The sequence below is a fragment of the Schistocerca cancellata genome, chromosome 7, assembly GCF_023864275.1.
Source record: "Schistocerca cancellata isolate TAMUIC-IGC-003103 chromosome 7, iqSchCanc2.1, whole genome shotgun sequence".
In the NCBI taxonomy this organism is placed as follows: domain Eukaryota; kingdom Metazoa; phylum Arthropoda; class Insecta; order Orthoptera; family Acrididae; genus Schistocerca; species Schistocerca cancellata.
The window spans coordinates 466,297,074-466,320,701 of NC_064632.1; the positions used below are offsets into that span (position 1 = coordinate 466,297,074).

The 23,628-nt window shown below is 37.3% G+C and overlaps 1 protein-coding gene across 1 annotated transcript in view; it reads left to right on the forward strand.

Moving 5' to 3' along the window:
* Positions 1-20,863, forward strand: part of LOC126092116 (digestive cysteine proteinase 1) — a 72,943-nt gene extending 52,080 nt beyond the window's left edge. Inside the window, exons 9-11 of the mRNA XM_049907555.1 lie at positions 740-871; positions 14,599-14,788; positions 19,887-20,863. Of these exons, the coding sequence (XP_049763512.1) occupies positions 740-871; positions 14,599-14,788; positions 19,887-20,071 (507 nt within the window). The 3' untranslated portion in view covers positions 20,072-20,863. The remainder of the gene's footprint in view (positions 1-739; positions 872-14,598; positions 14,789-19,886) is intronic.
* Positions 20,864-23,628: the final 2,765 nt, after the last annotated feature.

A 23,628-nucleotide genomic window follows, 5' to 3' on the forward strand; every position in this document is an offset into this window, starting at 1 on the left:
CAATGTAGCAAAAATAATACATCAACAGCTTGCCTTACAACATAAACTTATAAAACAACACGTTCCCACATAAAAGTATGCACCACAAAATGTACTGGAGAATGATGAATACAAATTATACTAGAACAGAACCATTATAACAGATAAAACACCACCACATAACAAACCTGACATCATACTCACCAATAAAAAGAAAAAAATTAACACAACTAATCGAAATATCCATACCCAATACAACAAATATACAAAAGAAAACAGGAGAAAAAATTGAAAAATACATCCAACTGGCTGAGGAAGTCAAGGACATGTGGCATCAGGATAAAGCTGACATTATACCAATTATACTATCAACTACAGGAGTCATACCACACAATATTCACCAGTACATCAATGCAATACAGCTACATCCAAACTCGTATATACAACTACAGAAATCTGTAATTATTGATACATGTTCAATCACCCTAAAGTTCCTAAATGCAATATAACATATACTGTACAGTTAAAAGGAAGTCACGCTTGATCAAGGTCCGCGTCACTTTCCATTTTTAACCAGACCTATGGTCTGAGAAAGGAAAGAAGATAATAATAATAAAACTGCTGTGTTCAAATGCATAAGAACATTTCTTGTACAAACTGCCTTTGTACTGTTTCTTGGTTTGCTCTTTCCAGGGACTCACAGTATTGTAAAGAGGTGATGAGCAAGGTTTGGCTTTTAAATAACAATACTATGTTTCAGGCACTGATAGACTGTAGTTGGGGTTATGGCAACAATGGCTGCGATGGTGGTGAAGATTTCCGCTCCTACCAATGGATGATGAAACACGGTGGACTTCCTACGGAAGATGAATATGGGCCATATCTAGGCCAGGTAAACATTACCAGTCTTTCACTAAAAGATTTTTGTATTAATTGCGAATATTTTCAGATTTTTTCCTCGTTGTCTATGCAGTTTGAAATATCGTAAAACAGTAATTGTGTTATAGTAAAAAAACATGGTTTATTGTACTTTTGAAATATACAGCAGTTGTCTGAGCACAAGTAAAAGCATCGCTACACCTGTGTGTAGCAAATGTGATTGCTAGGAATGGTTCCCCTCCCCCCTCCCCAAATCACATTATTATTTTAGTCTTCAGTTGCAATACAAGAAATATGAAACTATCAGGCAAATAGTATTTTAGCTGTAACATTTTCCAAACGGTGTGATCAAACTACTTAGTGAGATTACAATCAAAGAACGAGGATAGCAATATACTAGGAAACTGACATTTATGTACATTTCAAAACATAAATAGTGACTTGTCGGAGTACAACAGAACAGTTCTGAGAGGCATCTCTTGTCTGTATACATAAACTGAAATCACCTGCTTGCTTCCGTATGTATATTTGTGCATATCTCAGGAACTACGCTAAGGATTTTGATCCTGTTTTAACCAACAGATCATGAGTAGGCTTGTGTAAATAATTTATAAATATTTTGTGGAACTCATGAATTATTATGCATTAAAGTACCTGCTGCTGTGGAAACAATACCATTGCCACCTAGTGGTACAGCCATCATAGCTTGAGAGAGGAGCAGTTTGTGGAACTCATGAATTATTATGCATTAAAGTACCTGCTGCTGTGGAAACAATACCATTGCCACCTAGTGGTACAGCCATCATAGCTTGAGAGAGCAGCAGTTACTGTGGAGCAGGGAATCTTGACTAACAACTATGCCTGGTGTGATCATCTAGCAGTAAAGTGCAAGCTTGGAAACCGAAATGTTGAGAGATCGAATCCCAGCGGTACCACGCTTCCCCCCCTCACTTTTGTCTTTAAACCTAACATTTATCTCTGTGATGTGGAGATTTAACAGAAGTGAAATGAGGTTAAATCCCACATTACACTGTAGGTCTCCTTTTTCCTAGTTGGATAACTGATTAGGGGCATGCAAGTTGCCAAAGTGACATCCAGTTTATTGCAATTGTTTAAGAACTGTGTGGTTTCAGTTGACTGAGACTGCAGTCGTGTGCGAGTTGTGTTTCTCTCTCTCTCTCTCTCTCTCTCTCTCTCTCTCTCTCTCTCTCTCTCTCTCTCTCTCTCTCTCTGTGTGTGTGTGTGTGTGTGTGTGTGTGTGTGTGTGTTGTTTATTGTTAATGAAATAATGGTCAAAACCTTTAATTGTGAGAGTCTTTTTGTTGTGCTTATCTGCGACTCAGCATCTCCGCTGTTAGTGAGTTGCAACTTTCTTTTTCATAATATTGTTTCAGAACAGTTGCATAGTGTAAAAAAACATGCAAATCCAAAATCTGTAGTTTTATATTTTTTATGCAAAAAGTAAAATGTTTTCTGAAAAACTACTGCAGCATGGGATGCATCTTTGCTTCATGGATCAGGCAGCACCTCCATAAACATCCTTCAAAGTTTTGGCATATCCCTATTGGTCAATAGTGCAACAAGGGTTACTACAATGACTGTATCAGTAATTGACCATGTGGCCACAAATATGGACAGGGAAAAATGTGATGTAGCTGTAAAAGATCTTGGACTATCAGACCATTTCTGTCAAATAACAACAGTAAAATCAGTCATCGAATCATTCCCTAAACTAGAAGCCTACAAACGACATCTATCAGAAATAAAAATAAAAGATTTTTCAAAAGAACTAGGAAAAACAAAGCTGGGATGGAGTTTATAAGGAAACCAATGTGAATATGAAATTCTCGACATTGTTTAAATTGAACACCTCAGTTCCATGAAGAAGACTCACAATGATCCAGAATTCTAAAATTTCTATCATAGATACAAAAAGATCTATAGGAAGGTGCTGATTAGTGCAAAAAAGTCATTTAATGACAAAATAATATATAATACAGAGAATAAAAGCAAAGCAGGCTGGGATGTTACAAAAAAGGAAACGGGGAGAGGCAAACAAACCCAGAATAACATACTGCTAAGGGAGGGGGATAAGGTAATAAATGATACACAACACTTAGCAAACTATGTAAACGAGCATTTTTCAAGTATTGCAGAGAAAAAGTCAGGCTTAGATGAAGTACCAATGTGTGTACTGAAACAAGGTGTAGGGATTATTCAAGGCTCCTTAACAAATATAACACTGGTCAACACTCATTTTCTTGCCAAGGATATTTGAGTGGCTTTAGGATGGGTTAGTGGTGCTGAGGACGAATATAGCAACCATTTATGCAGTTTGGGTCTAGTTTTTGAGATAATGCATGATTTATTCAAAAAATTAGAAAAAATTGCTAATACTGAACTCGAGTGCTACAAACTACAATGAAAAAAGAAAATAATCTTTATAAATAGCTTCTATGAAAACCTGATAGGCATTTGTCCACGTATAAAACGTAATTGAAAAGTTTCTCTATAAGTATATCATTTTCCGTCCATGACGAACCGCTTCCTGCACGCTTTCCTTTTATAGGTCTCTTCAGAACAGTCACGTTGCAGATTCCAGCAATAATCTGCCATCATATGCCTGTCCCATCTTCCTTTATATCTTTCCTCTATTCCTTTCATATCTTGATGGAACCGCTCTCCTTGTTCCTCACTGAAAACACCTAGATTACGAGGAAATCGATCCAAGTGGCTGTGAAGGAAGTGCAATTTTATGCTCATGTTAGCTCCTAAGTTTTGAAAGTTAGTGAGCATGTTTTTGACCAGTTCCTCGTAATTGGGAGCTTTATGATTGCCCAAAAAACATTTTACAACAGCAACAAAACTGTTCCAGGCCGATGCTTCAGTGACAGTCATGACACTTGTAAAATTGGTATCGTTGATGAGCCTGCGAATTTGAGGACCATCAAATATTCCTGCCTTAAGTTTTTCACTACTGAGTCCAGGGAACGTATTGCAGATGTATGTGAAGCAATTACCATTTCTGTCTAAAGCTTTGGTGAATTGCTTCATTAGTCCTAACTTAATATGTAATGGTGGAAGAACAATCTTGTTCCTACTAACCCGAGGTTCATTAATGAAGTTTGCTTCACCAACAGCCATATGTTCCCTTGGAGGCCATGTTTTCTGCTTCCAATGTTCGTGCTTTGCCCTACTATCCCACATGCAGATAAAACATGGGTGCTTTGTGTATCCACTTTGTTGTCCAAGCAAGAAGTTCACCATTTTCAAATCAACACAAATCAACCACTGGTGCTGCATATACTGAATTTTCTGCAGAACCATCTTGATGTTAGCATATGCTTCACAAAGTTTTGTTGAGTGGGCAATTGGAATAGATGCGTAACGATTGCCATTGTGTAGGAGAACACATTTTAAACTTCTAGTGGAACTGTCTATGAAGAGACGCCAGTCCTCTGGTCTATATTCCGGCAGCCCCAATTCAAGTAAAAGTCCAGGTATATTGCTGCAATACACTATAACCTCTTCTTGGTTGAAGTATGGAAGAAGGTTTTCTTCTCTCGTCCGGTAAGCTGTTATTTTAACACTTGGATGAAGACAGTTCTTTTCCTTAAGCCTGGATGCTAAGAGTTCTGATGCTTGCTTTGAAAGATTGAGTTCTCGTATCAAGTCACTGAGCTCCTTCTGGTCGAACTGCTGGGGTTGTGTCTCACGTCCTTCGTATTCCGAACCACTACTTGTACATTCCTCGCCGTGCACCTCGTCATCTGATGATGTTAGCGTGGGTAATGTTGTGAAGGTTGGTACAGGAACATCGTTGCTGTGCACCACCGGTCTTCTTGCTGACTCCAAATCGGGATATTCCCACTTTCGTTTTTTGAACCTATTAAAACCTTTCACATTAACAATGCAAAAATAGCAATCATCTGTATGGTTCTTCTGCTCTCGCCATACCATAGGCACTCCGAAGTTTAAGCTTTTCCTTTTTCGTTTTGTCCACTGCCGTAAGCACTCCACACAGCATTTACAAACTTTATGGGGTGCCCACGCCTTGTCTTGATCTCCAAGTTTAATTCCGAAATATGCCAGATACGCTTCCTTCACAAAAGGAGTGATATTCTTCCTGTTCTTTTGAAGAACGTGTTCACCACTAATGTAGCAGAACTCATCTGGATGGTTCATGCAAAGACGGCGTTAAGAACTCATGTTTTCCTAAAACAAAATTGCACAAATACTACATATTATGCAGAACTTTCTTGTATTTGCATGTCAATCACATTCAACAAACATTATTAATTGTTTTGTGTGAAATGAATACTCACCTCTTATTTGCTACGTCACGATGAAAAGGTTCTATCTCCTTGAAGCTGCACTGCACATGTGTGTGACTTTCGACCATCGCCATTTTTCTTGTTTACACTGAACGCTACCTATCGGCTGTTGCGGGGATTACCTCGGCCAACAAATGAATGTCGAGTACCGCCGAATTCAAATCTGCACAACCCTCAATATCTTCAACACATGCTGACAGTGTGATGTTTGCATGATGTAATCCTCAACCACACAGATGCACTCCCTGAGCACAATTGTTTAATAAAGATAGTACAATATCACTAATTAAAAAACATGTAGCAAATACATTACACCATATATGGACCCTGCAGTCCCATTATCCACATGAAACTCTCATTTCCACAAATAACCTATATCTCAAAAACCAGAGCCAATTTGGAAAAAGTACAAATATACTCGGAATGAGTATCATAACAATATCCCATTTTCGTTCAAACTTCCCTGGCAACGAAAAAAAAATTTTATTTTGTAGAGCTGTGTAATAAATGAATCCTTCACATCAGGGACATTTCCAGAGAAGTTAAAACAGGCAAGAGTTGTACCTTCGCTTAAGAAAGGTAATGCAGAAGACATAAAAAATTACTGGCCCATTTCCCTGCTGTCAGCATTCTCAAAAATAGTAGAAGCAATTATGAAAGACAGGTTAATGAATTACCTGAATAAATACACTCTTTTAAGTGAATCACTGTTTGGTTTCTGAAGCAGCAAAAATACGGAGTCAGCCATAGTAGAATTCACAAAAGTTGTACTTGATGCTCTTGATAAAGATGAGTGTCTCGCAGGGATATTTTTTGGATCTTTCTAAGGCTTTTGATACAGTCGACCACAAGATTCTATTAAATAAATCAGAAGTATTAGGAATAAGAGGGGTAGCTAATGACTGGTTTTGATCATACTTAGCATATAGGGTACAAAGAGTAGAGATAACACATACTTCAAATAGATCTAAACACTTAGTAAAACACTTATCAGAACCAAAATACATTAATATAGGGGTTCCAAAAGGTAGCATATTAGGACCAATACTATTCCTGATATACATCAATGACTTTCCCAGTAGTGTTACTCATGGTGAAAAAATTCCCTTCGCTGATGACAACAATATTATAGTCACTGAGAAACTCTTTGCCGAGAAAGCAAATTATGATTGGTCAATAAGCAATAAAGTGACATTGAACATAAAGAAAACTAGTGCCATGAATTTCAGTTTGAAGAGGAAAAATGACAATGTTAAATTAAATGTAGATGCCACCTCTATAGACAGTGTAACAAATGCAAAATTTCTAGGACTGAATATTGATTCTTAGTTGAAGTGTTGTGAACACACAAAGGTACTTGGAAACAGAATGTCATCAGCATGTTGTGCCCTTAGAATCCTATCATCAGTGTGTAACATGCAGAGTCTTTTAGTTACGTATTATTCATATGTATGCTTAATTCTTAGCTATGGCATTCTTTTTTGGGGAACAAACACACAAAATACGAACACAATTTTCAAACTCCAGAAAAGAGCCATAAAATTAATAACCAAAAATAGTAATTGAGCTCATTGTAAAGATCTGTTCAAAACATTGGGTGTTTTAACTGCTCCATGTGAATACATTTACCAGTCAGTTGTACACATCAAAAATAACATTGGTAATTACTGCACAAACATAGACTCAACTTACATTTACCAAGGAAAAATAAACATAAAACTCAAAACACCATTTTCTACAAAGGAATAAAACTGTACAATAAATTACCAAAAGAGATTTAAGAAGTTGCAAAAATACACTTATTTAAAAAGGTAGCTAAAAAGTACCTGTTATGCAATATGGTTTATACTTTGAAGGATTACTTAGATAAAACAGAGTAGGGGTTTGGTAAAAAAATGTTATACAAATAAATAATAATAATAAAAATTTAATAATAATAATAATAAAATAAACTGAACTATGCAAATTACATTACCAAAACTACATACAACAAAAAAAGCCTATCTATAGATGCAAAATTAAAACACTATAAAACATTTACACAACCAGAAGTAACGTATGCAGCTGAAACTATCTTCAAAACAACTAATACAGCAGAAATTGACAGAATACTAAAAATAGAGAGAAGAATAATTAGGACATGTATAAATAAACAGTATAAAATAAATGGACATTGGAGAATAGCATCAAATGAAACAGTATATAAGAAAATAGAGCCAGTCATGAGCACAATCAGGAAGAAACGCATCTCATTCTTTGGACATCTGATGAGAACTCCAGAAAACAGAATTAGTAAAAAAATAATATAAAAATTGTGGAATAGCAAGAGCGACATTAAATGGATCACAGAAATTAAGGAAGATATAAAAGAACTTCAAATTACAGTAGATGACCTAAAAAACAAGACAGAGAAAACCAGAATACTGCAAGACCCGCAAACCAGACTACAAATGAAAATCAATAAAAGGAGTACAGGAAGAGTTGTCTCAGATGAAGAAAGAAAGAAAATATCTGAAAGAATGAAGAAATATTGGGCAGACAGAAGAGCAAAACACCTTTCATATAAGAATAGCCTCTAATAATTATATTACCTAAATATATTAAGTTATTATCGAACCAAATTGTATCCATTTGTAACAACTTGTTTAGAACTTTGTATTTTTGACTACAGTGGTCCAATGAAGGCCATAAAATAAATAATAATAATAATAATAATAATACATCCAACATTCCGTATAACACCTCCACTTTTTTCCCCTCCTTTTTACTTTCTAGTAATACTTACTCGATTATTAATTGTCTTGTAGACAACTGCCTCATTATGGGAATTGTCCTGTTAGTTCTTAATTTGGGTCATTTTCTTGACAGATCATCAATCTGTTATCGCGTAGCTCACTATTTAGTTTGTTACAGCTGCTCACTTTGATGCATGACAATATGACTTATCATTGTGTCAGCTGATGCAGTAATGAAGAAATAGGTATGGGCTCACAATAATAAAACAGCAATGGAACGATACAAGACAATATTGTTTTTATGCTTATGTGTGCCCACTCGAGGATTTGGAGAGAATTTTGCACCAGACATGTTTCACTTTTATTTTTAAAGCATCTTCTGTGGTTATTGGTGTTTCTGCCTCTTGTTTACATATTCCAAAACATTGCTTCTTTCCTCTTTGTTAGGAGAGGTTTATGTTGAAAGACTTTATTTCACATATGCACTAGTCAGTTTTTGCCTTTCTGCACTTTTCTTATCCTGATTTTCATTATTTATGCTTCACCTCACTTTTCAAAATAAAACTGAAGTTGTGTCAACACAGAATGAATATTAATCTATTGATTTAATTTGCAGATGTGGTTTTGGTATTGTTTTATAGCGGAACAGATCAAGTTTTTTACATTACACCTAAACAGGTTCCATGCAACTCCCGTTGGTTATGTGGCACGCATCCCACCTGAAGTTCATTTCCTGCCAATCTCACTGCAGCGCATCAGGCAAGACTTGTTCAGTTGCAAGTTTGGGTGCTCTTGTAGAGAAGCAAGTAAGCATGAAACAAATATGGCATTCTCTAAGAATCCCCAAAAGAAAAAGTAAAGAGTGTCAGGTCCGGTGAACTTGGGAGCCATTCGATTGGCCTGCAAAGTGGACTGCTGTGATTTTGATTATCAGTATCAATGTGAGGGATTAAAAAGTTTCCTGGCATATGTAAGTACACTATTCCAATTATAATTTTCTCTTGGAAAAAGAAAGGTCCATAAACTTTTCTCTTTCTCAGTGTGCAAAACACATTCAGTTTTGAGCTGTCACGTTCATGTAGCAGGCATTTTTATGGTTTTTCACTGCCCCAAATCATACAGTCATGTTTATTAACTGCACTACTTAAGTGGAAAGTCAACTCATTACTAAAGGTAATCTTTCCAATAAAATCCTCATCTTCATCCAACCGATGTAACATTTCTACCCAAAATTCTTATCAGGGTCTTTTAGTTCTTGCAGCATTGTAAATTAGAATAGTTAGAGATGCAACCATTTTCTGTACTTTTGGTAGTCACATGGGGGATGGCCAGCTCTTGAGAAGAACATTGGGTTAATTTTGTAGGATTTTCACATTGCTTTGTCTCACTTGTTCTAGAATTTTGACAGATGTGTGAGGAAGACTTGATGGTTTATTGTGTCTTACTGACTGTCCAGCTACTATAAAATACTTCCGTCATTCATAAATAGTAGGCCTATTGCGAGTATCTTTACCATACTCTGTATGAAAATTACATTGCACAGTTGTCACAGGCTTCGACTTTACAAAGCATGACCACAGCGAGCACTCCAGTCATCTTTGCTACAACTGCCGCTAGATCTTGCAGTGGCGTGATTTTGTACTAGCATGCCACGTGAATCAAAACTTGTTGTGTTTCCCTTCAAGATGACACCAAGACTAAATCTGTTAGTTGTATGTATAAGTTTGTATGAATTTTCAAAGTTGTGAAGTCCTTTTTTGATACACTTGTATATTAAATTTGTTGGGGACATGGAATGATGTCATAGAGATTGGGATCCATAATATCCTACAATTATAGTAGCAGTTATAACTATGACATAAATGTCCACAAAAACAAGCCCAAAAGTCTGCGTGTTCGGTATTCTGAAAAAATAGAGATGTTCTTATTTTTCAGGCAGCAGTTGGAATTGGAATTGTATAATTTGAGTTGTGAACATATATAGAGATACTGTGGCTCATGATCAGATGAATTTTTGGCCAGGGGTTATAAAAACATGTAACTATTACGGTAGTCAGAGAGGCAGAGTTCTCCCACAGTAAATGAATAGTATTAAGAAGTTTCATTAAAAATGGCAGTGAAAGATATTAACAGACTCAATGTAAAATCACAGATGCTAATCAAAATAAATCAAGCCTTTGATAACTACTGTAACAAATTAAGACTGCAGGATCTGTATCAAAACTGCAAGAAATTTTGGTATTTCAAGTTTGTCAGCTTGGCTTGGTAGCTCATTGGATGTCAACCTACATGTCCAGTAGTCTGGGGTTCTATGTCTGATCAGTCTTGAATTTTTTTTCTTTCGTTTTAACTCTTCTTCTTGGAAAATCATGGTTCACATACAGCTGTACTATCGCTTTATCAAACATCTAGTTTTGGCCAGAAATGAGCCATCTTTGGTTAAAATGTGACATCATTAATTAGATGCATGAAAAATCGTAACTATTAACAAGTATCATGCCGTAAATCAAACATGCTAATGCAACTATAATGATGGAGTACGTACAGCACATAATAGCTAAGATGGCAAAACACATGGCAAGACATAAGTGGTGTGTGATTTTCAGTCATAATAACCTATTTTCCCCTCTGGCAGTGATTTGTTAATATGAAAATTTCAATTTGAAGAGCAAAGAAAGACACTAGGTATAGCACCTCCCACAGGACCATGCCTAGTAAAGCTCTGTGGTGTTCAAATAAAACAGTGAGAAAAGCATTAACTAAGGCAGTCAGTAGCACAAAAAGTTGTGTCCAGCTTATTGCTAAGTCCTGGATACCAAAACAGAGCACAGCAAAATGAATGCCAAATGAAGAATTGTTTTCAAATGTTCCAACACAATGGATGATCCAGCAATAGTGACAAAATGTAATAACTGTATGCTTAATAAATTGTGTATAATGTTGAAGGACCAGAAGGTCCATAGAACCTGAAAGCCCTATCTAGTTGAGTCTGGTAGTTAACAAATGAATCATCCATATTATGGATCACAATTTACTGCAAAGCGGAGAACTATCCCAGCTGCCCAACTGTTGGAAGGAAGTTTAGATCACACTCCTTAACAAAAAGGTAGAATAGCTTATCCCCAAAGTGACTGTCCTTTGCTACTTATCTCTATTTCTGTCTGGAATCTAAAGATATTCAAACAACGGGAAGTCGGGGAAGGAATAACAGCAACATTATGAAAAGAATAGATTGTTACTCATCACATAGAGGATGCATTGAGTCACAGACAGGTACAATGAAAAGACTGTTAAATGTTTAAACTTTCATATGAAAAAGTCCTTCTTTGGAAATAAAAAACACACACAAACTATATATAACAATATACAAAAAGCATAGTTGCTACTCACTTTATAGTGGAGATGCTGATTTACAGAAAGCCACAACAAAAAGACTGTCAGAAAGATAGCTTTCATCTGACAAAGCCTTTGTTAAAAGCAGACAATGTACACACACACACACACACACACACACACACACACACACACACACACACACACACACATATGACCACAATCCCTGGCAGCTAGTGCCACACTGCAAGCAGCAGGGCATTATGCGAGAGGCAACCGGGTGGGGGTAAGGAGGTGGCTTGCCCAGGGAGGGTGAGGGATAGGAGGGTAGGGGTTGGGGATGGTAAAGTGCTCTGGGAGTGTGCGGGGACAAAGTGGAGAGCAAGGCAGCTAGGTGCAGTCGGGAGGTTAGACGGAGGGCTGGAGAGATAGTGTGGGTTCGTGGAAAAGGAGAGAAGTAAAAAGTCTGGGTGCATTTGGTGTAGTGCTGGAATGGGAACATGGAAGGGGCAGGATGGGTAAGGACAATGAATAACCACATTTGAAGCCAGGAAGGTTATGGGAACGTAGGATATATTGCAGGGAGAGTTTCCACCTGCGAGTTTAGAAAAGCTTGTGTTGGTGGGAAGAATCCAGATGGCACAGGCTGTGAAGCAGTCATTGAAATGAAGGACGCCGTGTTTGGTGGCATGCTCAGCAATTGGGTCGTCCAGTTGTTTCTTGGCCACAGTTTCTCAATGGCCATTTATGAGGACAGACAGCTTGTTGGTTGTCATGCCCACATAGAATGCAGCACATCAGTTGCAGCTTAGCTAGTAGATCACATGACTGGTGTCACAAGTACCCCTGCCTTTGGTGGGAGAGATGGTGTGTGTGACAGGACTGGAGTAGGTGGTGGTGCGAGGATGTATGTGACAGGTCTTGCATCTAGGGCCATGAGGCAAGGGGCTGGGAGCAAGGGTTGTGTGAGGACGGACAAGGCTACTGTGTAAGTTTGGTGGGCAGCAGAATACCACTGTGGGAGGAATGGGAAGGATAGTGGGCATGATGAGAGTTAGTCAAAACCCTGGCGGAGAATATAATTCAGTAGCTCAATCCTGGGTGGTACTGAGTTATGAGGAGAATGCTTCTCTGTGGCCAGACGTTGGGGCATTGGGAGGTGTTGGGTGTCAGGAAAGGTAAGGCACAGATCATCTGTTTGTACAGTTGGGACTCTAATTACAATCTGTAAAGGCATATATATATTCACTGAAAATTTAAATGTTTATCATCTTTTCATTGTATCAGGATGTGAATCAATGCCTCACCTATGTGATTAGTAGCTGTATCATTTTCATCATATTCTTATTTCAAATTGTCATCTCCATGGCAACTGGGGCAGATATTGGAAAAATTAAGTGAAATCTTACTAGTGCTATTAGCTATAGGTAAAGTTGAAGAGGTGAATTCAGTGTTAAACCGTCATAACATGTGTAATTCAGTACTGCTGTAACATTTCAAGGGATATTTATTCTGTTATTGACTTCTTGGTTACAGAATGTATTTGGTTATTTTAAATCAGTTTTTAGAACTAAAAGAAAACCAGAATTGTAAATGTGTTTTATTTCAAGCCACTGACAATGTTTTAACTAAATAAAACGAAATCTCTAAGGTAAAATGAATATGGATTTTTAATTGTTGGTTGGGTTTAAAATAACCTAAATGATTGTACAGCAACTATGCACACTATAATAACATAAATGGCAAATTTATAAATATATCACTGAAAAGCATTGTGCACATGCTGGAAATATTGAACTAGAGTTAATGGCTAATCCATCTACCACAGGGGAATGTCAAAGGAAAATGGCAAACACGCGAAACTGGTCCTTGACTGATGACCAAAAACTGAAGGTATGAAGATGCTATTAGAACAATCCTCGTGAATGGTGTGGTAGTGCGGTCTTTGAAAGACGAGATTAAATCAACAAGTATCATGGACAGAATTGAAATTTTAACAATTGAACTATAGTCGGTGTACAAACCATACAATATTGATTTTATGTTCCACAAGCCAAATAATTATCATAATCAAAACATCAAAATTGCATTGGGAGATGTTAACTGTTAAAGGGTAAATAGAGGAAATATCTCGACTGATAAAAATGGGAAGAACTAGGGCCTGAAACTTAATCCTAAACTAAGATCATTATTTAATAATGGCAAGTGGAAGAGCGGGTGGGGGAAGAAAGAATGAAAGAAAGGAAAAAAAAACTGACCCATGGCACTTAATGTGTAACCGCCAAACAGTTCCAAAAACTTGTACCCCAAAAAGAAAATTGCACAAGAGCACAGTGGAAGACGTATTTTTATGCTCTGACAAGGCCATTAAAGCTGCAGAATTTTAGAAGAGAATTAAGATGATCTTGGTTGGACAGTGAAAGGAAAAAAAGGGGATGGCAAGAGTGCGAGCAGGCTCAAATGTTTCTCACATCTGTCATTATTGAAAAATTAAGCAACTTAGCTGGCATTTCTTTATTAAAAAAGTGTAACGAAACTTCCAAAATGCACTTCAGTTTTTTTTGTTTCTGAGGACAGTCAAGCACACTTGTTCTTTCTGAATGTCAGCTTTGACAAGTCACACTATATAAGTTGTGTAATAACAATTTAGATCTCATTTCATTTTGGTCTGTTTCACTTCCTGTTTCTTATTTTTTCTATAAGAACCAGGAATGAAGTGCATTAGCATATAAGGCATGCCTACTGGTCAATAAAAAAGAAGGGCTGTTGAAATACTGATCTCTTATAACCAGCAATTCCTTTATTTGAGGCAAGTGGAAAGGATCTTTGTAGACTGTCCTCCAAGCATTGTTTGCAAACATGCTTGCCAGTACTGCTTGTAAATTTTGTGTTCCCCCATTTCTCTCATAGCACCTTTTCATGTAAGCAAATAAATACACATTCCAAAAGTCAAGAATTTACCATGTTTTGTCTAAGGTATTTGTCAGTGCAGTTAGTGTCAGGAAAGATTATTTAGTACTTTGGTCTTGTTTTAATATAATACTCATGAAAGTATTCCAATTATTTTATAAAAACTTAGAAGAAATTAATGTGAAATTTCTTGTTTTGTTCCAAAAATATGCTACTGTGTTCTGAAATGTAAAAACATAAATTTATCACAGAATAAATAACTATTATCCATGATAGATCTTCTCAGGAGCAGAGCAGAATACAAAATGTCTGTTTAAAAAGTGTTTCCAAGAGGTTTTTCCTCTGAAAGAATGCAATGTGTTACTTGTATTCGTGAAAAAAAAAGGGTTGTCTTCATTGATAACATCTATTGGTTTTACTGTTTACAGGATGGATACTGTCATGTGGATAATATAACTCTCACTGCCAAGATTACAGGCTATGTAAATGTTACCCCAGATGATGCAAATGCATTAAAGGTTGCCTTACTGAAACATGGGCCCATATCTGTTGCTATAGATGCATCCCATAAGTCATTTACGTTTTACTCCAATGGAGTATATTTTGATCCAAAATGTGGTAAGTAATTCTTTATTGTGTGATTCTTCATGTTCTTCTGGCATATTTATTGATTGAACAGTCCCACATAGGTACTGCTGCTTCATAGTGTGCAGCTGGCACAATATTTCAGCATATGACATGCCACCATCATCAGGTGCACTGACAAACCGACCAGTTGGGGGTGCATACCCGAGCCTTCTACCCAGAGCCCCTCCCTATGTTGTCCATGCCCTAGAGCCCTTGTTGGCAACCGATGAGGTGACAGCATCTCCCCAGGGACAATCTTATCAATTGGGACTGAGACTATAGTATCAACAAGGCCTCACAACCAGCAACGGACAGGGCAGTGTCTACACTCACAGTACTGCTGCCAGCACTCACAGTACTGCTGCCAGGGCACCCTGCTTTGTGTCACTGGTCACAGATACTGATGCAATTGCCTTTTCAGCCCCCAGGTGCATACCCTATGGAGAGCATCCTGTAGTGGGAGAGTGTGTAAGTTGGCCATGCACCCCAATAGGTCAGTTTGTCAGCACATCTGATGATGGTGATGATGATGATGATGATGATGATGATAATGATATGCCTGATTGCTGAAATTTTGTGCCCACTGGACACCATGAACCAGCAGTACATTTATAGTTTAACAGTATTTGTTTTCATTATCAATCATTTTATAGGCTAATACGTACATCTACCACTAAACACTTGTAAAAAAAGAAAGTTTTGTATGTTAAATGTCTAAAAATAAATAGAGATTTACTGTTCAGTTGTTTGCTGTACTTATTGTAAGATTTCAAAGAAGGGATTTTCTCTTGCTCAAACACCTTTGTCACACACATGTAGCATCTTATAGTGACAGGAATTACAGCTCCAATATAGTTTTAACATGTTTGATTTAAATGCTGGAAGTCACTTAAGGATGGACAAAAGCAACATCTACACAATTCAGTTGATGGTAGGTAGTGTTTCTTGTAACTTAACATGCATTCTGAGATAGCATGAGAGTATGTAAGGTATTGTGTTTCTCGTGCAGTTATCAAAAATATGTACCTGTTCTCAAATATTTATAGTAGTTGCTTTTTAAGGATTATCTCAGATCATAATTACGGATACTAGCACAGCATTCCATTCCTGCTGATGCATGCTTTGTTTGAGAAGCGGACATAACATTTAAATCTCAAGTGTTCTTAAAATGTATGCCTTGTTCTAAAAGCTAGTACTTTACTAGTTTGCCTGAGTTGCAGCACTGCAACAGCTTTTATCTTTATAAGGATGTAGGTATTTCATTGTTAGGTACGGTACATCATGTAATTTTGAATGGTGAATCATAACTATTCATCTCAAAGCTTTTTTATGCAAATATTGTAACAAACATCAAAGTCATCTGTGAAATAATACAAAATCAATGACTGACAGTACCATGTTCAGCGTAAGTTGAACACAAATGTGAACATTGCATTGTATATTCCTCTGCATTTTTGGCAGCTCATTGGAGCTATCTTGCCACAGAACATGAATTGTCGTGTACGATAGTTGCGGTACATTTGCACTGCAGCCTCACAGCTCTCATGTTGCCTTACAGATGCTTTTACTCCCAGCTACACTGCCATTTCCATTGCTGGGATGTCTGCCAGGTTTGAGCTGCAGCTGGAGTATTGATGTTGTGGTCTTCAGTCCAGAGACTGGTTTGTTGCAGCTCCCCATGCTACTGTATCATGTGCAGGCTTCTTCATCTCCCAGTACCCACTGCAACCTACATCCTTCTGAATCTGCTTAGTGTATTCACCTCTTGGTCTCCCTCTACAATTTTTACCCTCCACACTGCCCTCCAATACTAAATTGGTGATTGCTTGATGCCTCAGAACATGTCCTACCAACCGATCCCTTCTTCCAGTCAAGTTGTGGCGCAAATTTCTCTTCTCCCCAATTCTGTTCAATACCTTCTCATTAGTTACGTGATATACCCATCTAATCTTCAGCATTCTTCTGTAGCATAACATTTCAAAAGTTCCAAACTATTTATCGCCCATGTTTCACTTCCATACAAGGCTACACTCCCTACAAATACTTTCAGAAATGACTTCCCAACACTTAAATCTATACTTGATGTTAACAAATTTCTCTTCTTCGGAACAATTTCCTTGCCATTGCCAGTCTACATTTTATATCCTCTCTACTTTGACCATCATCAGTTATTTTGCTCCCTAAATAGCAAATCTTATTTACTACTTCAAGTGTCTCATTTCCTAATCTAATTCCCTCAGCATCACCCGACTTAATTCGACTACATTCCATCATCCTCGTTTAGCTTTTGTCGATGTTCATCTTATATCCTCATTTCAAGACACTCTCCATTCTGTTCAACTGCTCTTCCAGGTCCTTTGCTATCTCTGACAGAATAACAATGTTATCCGCGAACCTAATTCTTTTTTCTTTTTTTTTTTTTCCTTCTCCATGGATTTTAATTCTTACTCTGAATATTTTTTTTTAAATTTCCTTTACTGCTTGCTATTTACAGATTGGATAACATCAGGGATATGCTACAACCCTGTCTCACTCCCTTCCCAACCACTGCTTCCATTTCATGCTCCTCAACTCATCTAACTGCCATCTGGTTTCTGTACAAATTGTAAATAGCCTTTCGCTCCCTGTATTTTACCCCTGCCACCTTCAGAATTTGAAAGAGAGTATTCCAGTCAACATTGTCAAAAGCTTTCTCTAAGTCTACAAATGCTAAAAATGTAGGTTTGCCTTTCCTTAATCTAACTTCTAAGATAAATCGTTGGGTCAGTATTGCATCACATGTTCCAACATTTCTACGGAACCCAAACTGATCTTCCCCGAGGTCGGCTTATACCATTTTTCCATTCGTCTGTAAACAATTCACGTTAATATTTTGCAGCCGTGACTTATTAAACTGATGGTTCAGTAATTTTCACGTCTGTCAACACCTACTTTCTTTGCAATTGGAATTATTATATTCTTCTTGAGGTCTGAGGGTATTTTGCCTGTCTCGTACATCTTGCTCACCAGATGGTAGAGTTTTGTCAGGACTGGCTCTCCCAAGGCTGTCAGTAGTTCTAATGGAATATTGTCTACTCCCAGGGCCTTGTTTCGACTTAGGTCTTTCACTGCTCTGTCAAACTCTTCACACAGTATCATATTTCCCATTTCATCTTCATCTACATCTCCTTCAATTTCCATAATATTGTCCTCAAACACATCGCCCTTGTATAGACCCTCTATATACTCCTTCCACCTTTCTGCTTTTCCTTCTTTGCTTAGAACTGGGTTTCCATCTGAGCTCTTGATATTCATACAAGTGGTTCTCTTATCTCCAAAGGTCTCTTTAATTTTCCTGTAGGCAGTATCTATCTTACCCCTAGTGATATATGCCTCTACTTCCTTACATTTGTCCTCTAGCATCCCAGCTTAGGCATTTTGCACTTCCTGTCAATCTCATTTTTGAGACTTTTGTATTCCATTTTTCCTGCTTCATTTACTGTATTTTTATATTTTCTGCTTTCATCAATTAAATTCAATATATCTTCTGTTGCCCAAGTATTTCTACTAGCCCTAGTCTTTTTACTTACTTTATCCTCTGCTGCCTTCACTATTTCATCTCTCAAAGCTACCCATTCTTCTTCTTCTTCTTCTTCTTCTTTATTTCTTTCCCCCATTTGTGACAATTGTTCCCTTATGCTCTCCGTGAAACTCTGTACAACCTCTGGTTCTGTCAGTTTATCCAGGTCCCATCTCCTTAAATTCCGACCTTATTGCAGTTTCTTTAGTTTTAATCTACAGTTCATAACCAATAGATTGTGGTCAGAGTCCACATCTGCCCCTGGGAATGTCTTAAAATTTAAAACCTGGTTCCTAAATCTCTGTCTTACCATTATATAATCTATCTGAAACCTTCCTCTTCCATGTATACAACCTTCTTTCATGATTCTTGAACCAAGTGTTAGCTATGATTAAGTTATGTTCTGTGCAAAATTCTACCAGGCGGCTTCCTCTTTAATTTCTAACCCCCATTCCATATTCACCTACTGAGTTTCCTCCGCTTCCTTTTCCTACTATCGAATTCCAGTCACCCACGACTATTAAATTTTCGTCTCCCTTCACTATCTGAATAATTTCTTTTATCTCATCATACATTTCATCAGTCTCTTCGTCATCTGCAGAGCTAGTTGGCATATAAACTTGTACTACTGTGGTAGGCGTGGGCTTCGTGTGTTTGTTTATTAATTTGTTTTAGACGAATATTAGAGACTTTGTGGTTGGTTTTTATCTTGGCCATAATAATCCCGTAGCACTACAGCAACAATGTGCTTCATAAAAATGATGGACATTTAGACAAACAATTAACTTCAAATTTCATTTTGTACAACTGAAAAAGCAATGGAATAATATGCAGTAAAACTCCTTAATACACTTCCAGAAGGGTCGGGCAGAAAGTGAAAGTTGTGCGAGGGAACAAGCTGCAGGAACAATGTTGCATTCGTAGGGACTTTATCAGCATACAATATGCGTAATGTTACAGAGATTTCACCATCCTTAAAGGAAAGTATGGAGCAAACTGAAATTAATTGTATTTATACTTTTGCAGTGTAGGTACTTGCCTGTGCATTTTAATTAGAAATGCAATTAAAAGAAGAGAAATTTATTGTTATGTGCCCATGTTATGTTATTTGCAAGAGAGGATTTTACGTGGCTTCTTTTTCTTCCACCCTTATGCCCAGACACATTTCCTCACCTTTCAGTCGACAGTAGCATGCTAATATTTCATAGTGTAATTATTCCACCATGCAAGACACTACAAAAAATATTTGTCAGTTTTGAGTGAACACATTTCAACTACACTAAAATTTCTTTAACAAAATAGCAAGATGCTCAAAATTAAGATTCTCATGATTGTTTTCTTCTCTTTTCCACTTCATTTCGTTCGGTAGATTTTTATCTGGCTCTCATTTGTTATTTTGGCAGCAGTATTAACAGTATGTAGTGTTATCTTTCTTTTGCTGCTAGCAAAGTAAAGAATTGTGTGATAATGTTTCGCATGTTTTCTCCTTATAATTTCAGCCTGTGTCTGTACGTGTTTGAAATTTTTCAGGTAACACTCCAGATGAACTTGACCATGCTGTTCTGTTGGTTGGTTATGGAGCACTTGGTGACAAAAAGTACTGGCTTGTTAAAAACTCGTGGTCAACATATTGGGGAAATGATGGTTATATTTTGATGTCTCCCAAAGAGAACAACTGTGGTGTTATGACTTCACCAACATATGTCACAATGTAATCTAGTGTGATGCTTAATAAGAAAAAAAAGTCAATATTGGATTATTTGTTCAAGCAGACACTTGAGCAGTAGACCCACTGTAAAGCAAAAGAGTGATTCGTTATAATGTGCATTATTTCTGTTAGATATTAATCACATGGTTCTTTATCTGTAATGTGAATCTGAAAGGTGGAGACTGTTAAAACTGTTCTACAGACTTTTTATATAAAAAGAGCTGGCAATCGCATGTAATATAACTAGCTTAACATTAAAAAGCTATGCAAATTTGAGTTCCTAAAAGGTGGACATTTCAAATAACCAGTGTCTGAGAAATGTTAACATAATATTTTGTATTTAGTCCTTTGTGGCTGCTGGCATATACAGATCTGTGATACAAGAAAAGGAAACTGTGATTATTTGATATTTTTTTAACTGTTTTTTTTTTTTTATTAATTTTTTCTCAGCCTTTCAGAAGGTTGCTGAACTATTGTATGTGTTATTATACAGACACTTCACTTAACATGCTTTGGTTCAATCAATTAGGATTCTGTCACTTTTTCTACAAGATGATTCTTTTCACTTTTTACAATTTCCTTTTCACTGACATTGTATGCTAGCTTCTTAAGTAGTGTGATATTCAAATCACTTGAACCCTTATTTTTATGTGTATTAATGAATTTGAGTAGGAAATTTTCATGTAAATTGATGTGGAAATTGTGAAGCTTTGTGTTATTGTGCATTCTGTTATCCAGATTTTTTGTATGATGTCAATTTTACAGCTGTAGGAAAGAATAAAGTTGAGAAGTAGAAAAATTTCCTTATTTATAAATAAAATTATGAACTAGCGAGGGGACTTAAAAGTATGAAATGCTCCAATATGAAAGTTCAGTGCATTAATCTAAGCATAAACTCAATGCATTATAAGACCTGCTGCCATTTAATTTTGTCTAGCAAGTACAGTAGCCACAGATTCTAAATATTGCGTAGTAACAACAGGCATTCACTTCTAAATCAAATACTGGAACAGGTGTGTATACTCTGGGGCAAATGGGAAATCAGTGAAAAATGTAGGAATCTTTTCGTGTGGGATAAACCCAAAATATATCAGATTTTTAGTTTCCAGTCAAATTTTTGTAATTTTGACTGGTAAGAACTGATAGCCTAACAAAGAATTTTACTTTAGCCCACAACTGCATAATAATACTGCAGCAATAAAACATAAACGAGAGAATAACACCAAACTAAAACTGCAACTGCAAAGAAAATGTTACTTACAACAGCAAAACACAGTGTATACACAAGCATTTACCAACAGCAAAAGCTTTAGGGTGAAGCCTACACAGCACTTTGTTGTTACAAAGTGCTTTTGGTGAGCGTGTTGTTACACAAGTTTACATTTCTAACAGGCCTTGGGAAAATATTGAAAATGGTGTTTTGAGAAACGTTACTTCTAAAGTAAATTTCCTTTTATGCAAGATGAATTGTGTTACATGAGAGAATGTGTGAAGAATTTTTTAAATCAGTCTAATTCAAAAATGACTTAAATGACTCTCATTCAAAACTTAAAATTTTGAGGACTAGCCACTCAAAAACATTTTGGCCTGGAAGACCAGTCATTTATGCCATTATTTAAAATTTTACTGGCACATTTGTATTTGATTATCTTAAAGGGTAACACACTAAAAACAGACTAAGCTTCAAGGTAGTTTTTCATATTTATTTTAGTTCTTTCAAAGATTAAAAGTTATGCAATAACGATGTCAAAAAGTATAATTATCTTAAAAAAGTGCGGGTAAGTTCTTGAGCAATTTCACACACAATTGGCTTTTCTATGGTAAAGTCAAAGTGCTTACTGGAATATGTATTCAGCCTGGTAACCCACAAAATGTCCTGTGCACCACAGTGAAATTTATAATCATACTTGTCAGAAATATTCAGTTGCTGCAATTTATGCTGTGCTCGTAGGACACGCCTAACCAGTCCTTCAGAAGAAAAAAAATCAAAAACTTTTTGATGACCAATAGTAGATGTGAAAGCCTAGCTTTTCTTGTAGCTATATTGTATGTATATTAATTTAAACCATTAACATTTCCTATTTTTGTGTATGCACTACTTAACAGTGATGTTTCTGTTGGCTGACTATGTCACATGTCCTAAGCTCTGAATATATGATGTCATTGGCTGGCAAGATCAAGTGACGTGAGCTGCGACACTCTATCAGAAGTACATCACGCAGCTCAGTCTCGATTTCAGAGCTTTGGAAGCTAGTGTGCTGTATTTGGCGGAATCACATTTGTACTTTTGTACTACAAAAATATGTACATGGTGCTGGGCATCAAAAGATGTTTCCAATACTTTTTTCTCCTGCTGGGCTTTGTTTCCTAAAGTGACAGGAAGTACTAAGTTGGTATAAAGCCTTTACATTCGAAGGATTGATAAGTTTTACAGCACCAAGGGTGATTATATTGTCACTTAATACATAAAAGAATGTATCTGCACGCAAGGTATTTTAACCTGGAAAAAGTATGTTTTTAACTAGGAAAAATGTGCACACACCCTGTGGAAGCCCCCCAGGGGGTTCGCTACTCTTTGGCGGGTTCGTGCTTGGCTACCACAGGGCCTCAGCCTTTGCAGCACTTTATCCCTTCCGTGCTGCATGTCTATCCTCTTGCTATTCTTTTTCCACTCCCTTGGGGAACATGTCTGGGGTATTACTGGGAATGTTCTGCATTCTGTTGCTGACCTGTGAACAGTCTCAACTTTCTTTTTGGCTCCTTTTTTCCTTTCTTTGTTTCTCTTCTCCTCTCGTTCCTCCGCTTCGGCGTTTGAGGATCCTCTTTTTTTTTTTTTTTTCTTCTTCCTCCCTGTGTTCTCCTGAAGGCCAGCCCACTTGGCTGACATGTAAAAGGTGACTGGCTAATGCGTAATTCCCAGCCCCGTGTTGACAGGTAGGGTTCGTGCATACCCCCTGGTACAGGCCAGGCCCAGGGAGGGGTGATTGCGTGAGCTGTAACCTTCCCAGATTGCCCATTGGTCCCTCTGTCAGGAGTTCGGGAGGTGTGACCTGATGTGTGAACAATTACCTAAGGCAGGTGTGCCCCCTTGTGTAGGGGGCCGCCACTTGGAAGGAATGCACCATTGGAGACGCTGGCAATCATGGGGGATTTCCTCATGATGAGTCACTCGTCCTCTCCATTGATGTCCTCAAAACAAAAACGTAATGAGAGTACTGATTTGAAGACTCTTCCCATTGCACCGTGGTTCCTTGTTGTATCAAGTACTGAAGATGGTCAGTCCTTTGCCACAGTCAGTCCATTTATTATTCAGAAAGGTGTTGATGCCATTGCTGGCTGTGTGAAATCCTGCTCTCGTTTACGGAATGGCACTTTGCTTTTGGAGACAGCTTCTGATTCTCAAGCACAACTACTTTTTGCTGCCTTGCTTCTCCACGGCTACCTTGTTTGTGTTGAGGCACATAGAACTTTGAATTCGTCCCGTGGTGTAGTTTACACTGGGCTGCTTGACGGTCTGACCGAGGCTGAAATACAATCTTACCTCTCTGATCAGGGTGTCATTGC